Source organism: Cucumis sativus, chromosome 4, assembly GCF_000004075.3.
Source record: "Cucumis sativus cultivar 9930 chromosome 4, Cucumber_9930_V3, whole genome shotgun sequence".
Classification (NCBI taxonomy): Eukaryota; Viridiplantae; Streptophyta; class Magnoliopsida; order Cucurbitales; family Cucurbitaceae; genus Cucumis; species Cucumis sativus.
In genome coordinates, this window is record NC_026658.2 from 20,449,511 (window position 1) to 20,455,510 (window position 6,000).

General features: G+C 30.6%; 1 protein-coding gene across 1 annotated transcript; it reads right to left on the bottom strand.

Annotated features, from left to right (window-relative positions):
• Nucleotides 1-176: 176 nt before the first annotated feature.
• On the bottom strand, nt 177-1,133 carry LOC116403224 (lectin-like). The gene is made up of 2 exons (XM_031883822.1): nt 937-1,133; nt 177-747 (listed from the first exon to the last, which is right to left on the bottom strand). Exons 1-2 carry the CDS (start codon nt 1,038-1,040, stop codon nt 384-386), a joined length of 468 nt encoding a protein of 155 aa, XP_031739682.1. The 5' UTR covers nt 1,041-1,133; the 3' UTR covers nt 177-383.
• Nucleotides 1,134-6,000: the final 4,867 nt, after the last annotated feature.

Here is a 6,000-nt window from a genome sequence, read left to right on the forward strand (position 1 = left end):
AATTAACAAATTAATAAGATCAAAATTATGATTGTGTTCACTTGTTTTCATTTTATCTTATTAATTTCCAAAATGTTTGTTATATGATGTACGTACAAAATAATCAATAATCACAAAATGAATGCTTAAATTTAATTAGAATAAACTCAGAGTACATACTTGATTGAAAAACATACTAAAGTGTTTAAAGTGACCTTATTGCTACCATGCAAAAGGTCATATTATTTATTTATTTATGTTGTGTTACATTATATTCAACATTTACTTGCATAACTGAAATATAACATTTAAACTTAAAAGTTTTTGTAATAGAGCAAAAGTTCTTATTATTTAGGGTTTTATTATATTAATTTATATTCATTCTTGAACATATCATTTCAAACTCATTTTTGTGCTTGAATGGCAAGGGCTCTTATGTTCAAGCCTCTTTTCCAGTTCCCTTCATGGTTGTAGAAGCCGAATCGGATTGTTCCACTAGTCAGAGAACCACTTAGTATGAATTTACCTAATGAAATCTTGAACCACACATTTGGTTGTCTGCCTTCCAATACTATTTGAGACTGTTGCTCACTCCCAGGCAACTCGATTTCAAGGTATAGTGGAACATTCCATCCAGAGGCGTTGCTTGTCAACATTACTTCAACGCTTGCATTGTACCAAATATCTTTTTTGAAATCAGATACATCCATGCTCCAACGACAATCGAGCCAAGATACTTGTAAAAGTCGGGCTTCTTCAATTGCGTAGCTGCAAGGTTTTAAATACCATGGTGAGAGAGAACAATAATAAATAACATATAATTGGAACATAATCTATATTTAAAAAGTAGAATCTAATAACTAGTTTATATTATTATGAATGAAAACAAAAGAAATAGATGAAAATGCATGAGATATGAATAAAATGAACAAATAAAATTTGAGTTGAAGATTAGACCTGCAAAAATCCACGGTGGCCCAACTCCAGTATCGAGTGTCATCACCCCACGTTATTGTTGAAGCTCTTGGAAATGCCAAATAATGTGTGCTTTGGCCTGCCATTAAAATGATATTTGAGAGATATAGAAATAAGGATGAGAATGAGAAAATGTTGTATAAAGGTCCTCGTTTGGTTACAAGTATGGAGATTATCTTTGTTCTTTTATATCCATCTATGATGGTATTTTAGACCTTTCCAAATGCAACCACTTTCTCCTATCCCTTATCCTTTCTCTCTTTTGTTTATTCCATTTTTTTCAACATCTTTCATTTTTATATATTCATTTTCATTTAACTGTTTTAAATTATTTTTCAATATAAATTACTTCACTTTTGTATTTTCTTCCTCATAATTGATTATTGAACTCAAATTGTTCTTCCCTTCCATGTAATTACTTAAATTATACATATATGTATATAATATTATTTTTTAAAATACCCTTTTTATACAACTATTAATTCTTAACTAATGTAATGATGTAAAATCTATACATTTAGATGTACGATAGAACATCCTTTTGTTTCTATTTGTTTCTATATGACTCTAATAAATATTATTTTCGAAAAGTTAATAACCTGTTCTTTCCATTGGTCTCTTTTTCCATCTGTCTTACTCCCTCTCCCTTTATATTATTTAATTTTCAAAATCAAAACACGAAAGCATTAAACATTCGTGAGAATCTATTCTCTTTTAATTTATTAAAAATATATTTGAAGTATAGGTTAGAGATAAAATCAGTGAAAATTAGAACGAAGTTACTATTGAGTATCAACCATCCATATCCATAGATTATCAAAGACTTTATTGATTTGAAGTTTATTTTCCTTTTGAAACTCATGTCACGGAGATAAGGGTGCTTGATAGCTTAAATTATTCATATATATGTATTGTCTGTTTATTTCGTTAATAAATCATTATCTTCTTCAATTAATTTATATCATTGTTGGACCATAGACAACAAGCACAATTGTAGATAATTTGTAATAATAGGATTTTCATTTTTGCGAAAAAAAAGGCACATATGAACTTTATTATTGAAAAACACAATGAATCAATACAAGAAATTTTGTTTTGTGTGGCACACGAAAAACGTCACTAAAACCCAAAAACACATCACTAAAAGTATTGGCGACGCAAAGTCGTTCACAAAGTCATTTGGTGACATTGTTACCAATAATTTTTATTGGTGCAATTTAAAATTGTGTCGTTAATAGTAATCTTTTGTGACACATATTTTTTGTGTTGCTATAGACAAACTTTTACTAACAAAAATAACCTACACCACTAAAACTGTCATCATAATGAATGTATTGCAGCGATACCAATATTAATGAAGTAATTTTCATATGTGATAAGATGAAGTTACATTTGACAAGAAAAAATTGTCAACTTATAAAATCCTTGTTCCAAAGTTAAATATCTAGTATTTTAACATTGACACTTTAAGTAAGTCTACCAGATTTCATATTTCTAACATATTTGGTAAATCACTGATTGACGATTTTACCAGATAACAAATATTACTCCTATTCTTGACACGAGCTTACTTGACATATTTAAAATTGTCAAACAAATTGATAGTTAATTTTAAAAAATGTCAAATAGTATTGTTTTTGTTCTAGTGTCGAATAGGCTTCAAGAAGAATATAAACTTTTGATAATTGATGGATGTTTCATATTCAGTATTAATTTCTTTTTAGTTTCTGCATATTTTATTCATAACCTTACTCCAAATATATTTTGAATAAAATAAAACAGAATACACTTCCATGAAAATTTATATCGGGATGGTTGGTAGATTTTGATAATGTTAGCATACTCAAAGTTTATGTTTATAGATGCTGACATGTGAAGGTAGTTCATAATTGTAATGTGAAGAATATATATGATATATTTGGTTAGTTTTAGGGTTTAGGGTTTTAAATTATCATTTATATTTGTGGTTGACTATTGAAATTATATTCTTTTTGAAAATATTCATATGGAGTTGTATAGATTGTTCTCGTTAACTTACAAAAATCTTCCATGGAATTGTAAAGTTTTGTATTCACTAATCTTACAATGTTGATGAAATGCATGTAAATTTTGAAATTGCTCATGTGGTAGAATTATATGTTCACACCACTATTTCCATGTAATAAATGCTTATACGTCGACAATTTTTTAGCATCGTTAGTCATATATTTACTTATTTTGACATTTTTCCGCTGTAAAAAAAAAATCATGATTAAACATTATCCAAATGTGTTCATAAAGACCTTTGTATTTGTAATAAACGATTTAAATTACATTGTCGGCAAAGATTTTACACTAATCTAACAATTAGATTAACTATAATACATGTACGGATGACCTAATCTAATCAAACTAATGCATAAGTGGACTTGATCAATCACATGGTCCACGGATTCTTCAAATACCTGCAAATTTGTCGAAAATGAACCTTAATCAAGACTAATAAAGTATATGTCAAACATATTTCATCTTCTTAATAAGCACACGAATGAAGTTTTCAAATTGTACTCGATTTTTTATTCTAATGGGAAAATGACCAAAATTAAAGCAAAAGCAAAATAGTGACAAACAAAAAAACAAGCGATGTGGAATTAATAAGCAGTAAGAACTCACCACATTTCAACCTAATTAAATGACAAGATAACCTCATGGACACAAACCTGGGAACACCACTAATGTTGATCCGCTATGCTCCAAACTTAAAACCGGATTGTGGGAATCGATATTTGAAGAAATTGAGAAAGAGAGATGGAAACTGGACCTGGTGTTTAGATTTGAAATTTGAGAGAGAATTTCTTTTGTATAATTTTGTTATTAAAAAATACAAATTTTCGTAAAATTTTTCAAATAGCCTTTAAATAACCTAATTACATGTAAAATTGACTATAATTAGTAAATCAAATCTCAACATACCTAACATTAGCGGAACTTAATGGACTTTGTTTCCTTTTTCTCTTTAGCCAAGGCCTTTAACTCCTTATGCTTTAACTTTAATCTTTAAAAGTCATGTTTTTACCTTCTCTTTCTTCTCTCTAGCTTTCTTTGCCACCCTATCAAACTTTGTTTATGTAAATAGCGAGTAGGTGCCTATCTCTCTTACATCTTCTTCTCGTGCCTCATTGCAGATTTCCTCTTCTATTCTTCTCTCTTCTTCTTCTTCCTTTCTTTTTCCTTCTCTAATCTCTCTCTTTCCACTTTCTTCTCATTTTCCTTCTTTCATCTTTTCTTCTTTTTCCTTCTCTTTTTCTCTTTGTTTTTTTTTTCTTTTTGTTCTTTCTCTGCCTTTTCTTTTTCTATCTTTTCCTTCTCTACCTTTGCTCACTCCTCATTTTCTTTCATTTATTCTTCCCTCTTCAATGTCTTTCCAGATACTACTATGAGCAAATCACCAAGCTCATCCTTAGGCAATTGAATCTCAACTCCATTGATTACCACTATCTTCACTGACCCTTCTTCTTTTCTTTGTTCCGACCCAGGATCGCTGGATTGCATCTTCACTTGACTGACTTGATTTGACAGTGGTTGCTTGGTACTTCTTGAAAGCTTCAGTTAAGGCTTGTTTCCCAGACATAATGAATATAGAGTAAAGGAAAATGAAACAAAATGTAAAGGGTAGGGGAAAGAGAACTTTACTGGATTTGTTGGAGAAGATGATAAAAAATATTGGAAAGCTTAAACAATTTCGGTACTCGTACGACTAAAAGATTAAGATTAGGGTTTAAAGAGTGTTTATAAAGGCAAGGTTAATTATCATGGTTAGGGTTTGGTCACCACGTGGACTGCATCATGCATTTTTAAAAAATCTTACCATTTTGAAAAACAAAAGACCTTTCACATTTGTAAAAAACCTCTTTACAAGCAAACTACATGCAAAAGCTTTCCTATCTCACCACTTGACATTCCACTAACTATTAGTGGGGTAGGTATCTCACATGCATGAAGCCACTTGCAAATCACATGCAACACTTGCATTTGATGAGCTTTCAAAATCTCAACAAATTAGTCTAAGGACAATATGGTAATTTGACATTTAAATTAAATTCAAACTTTTACTTTTTTAGGTCCAAAGTCAATATTATGACTTTTTACCATTTTATTCATCATGACTAATTTCGACCTCCTAAGTATGAATTCACGTTCATTTTTCTAAAAGTCAAATTATAGTTGAATATAAACCCGATAAAAGTTTGACTTCTCAAAGTCAAAAGTCATGAAAACGAATTGAATCCATATTCATATTTGTAATACTTAAATCACATTTAAACATAAAACTCTATCTTTAAATTATAACTGAAATCTACATATACGTGTCAGTTTTGGTTGCCCCTGCCTTCGTTCACAATCCGACAGCTGCACGTCGTGGTATGCCGTGGTGCATCCTTCGTCCGTCGACCGTGAAATAGCTACTGCTGGTTCTCCATTCCAGTGTATCCGTGCCAACTCCAATTTTTCTTCGTTGTCGTTTCTGCTTGTTTTGGGTAGTTGTGGCAAGAATGAGAATTTTAGGTTTCATTGGTTTTTTTTGCATTGAAAGTAACGAGTTATGGGGTTGGTTAATTGGTTGGATAAATATTTCTTGTAGGTACTGTTTGAAGCTAGTAAATCTTTGAAATTCTCTATAGTTGGAGTGGATTCGTTCCTCCACTAACTAACTGGGTAAGTGCTAAATTCACACATGGGTGATTTAGATACTTGAACCTACTTGGAAAGATGTTGATTTCTGTTTGTTCATGTCTAGGTTGTAATTGTTAAAGTTAGTTCAACCAAGGGGTTTGCATAAAACTTTGAGTTAAGGTAAGGGACTTTCTACTGGACTCACCTACAATTTTGAGTTATGTTGGACTGTATGGTTAAATTGGAATTTAGTGTATATTGTGTTTAACTGGGAAAGACAGATATATTTTTGTATGGAATGATGTGGATTTGGTATTGAGTGCATGTTGTGACTGACTGGATATGTATTTTTACACATATGGATGTTGAATGACTGAAAGTTATAGATGTTTC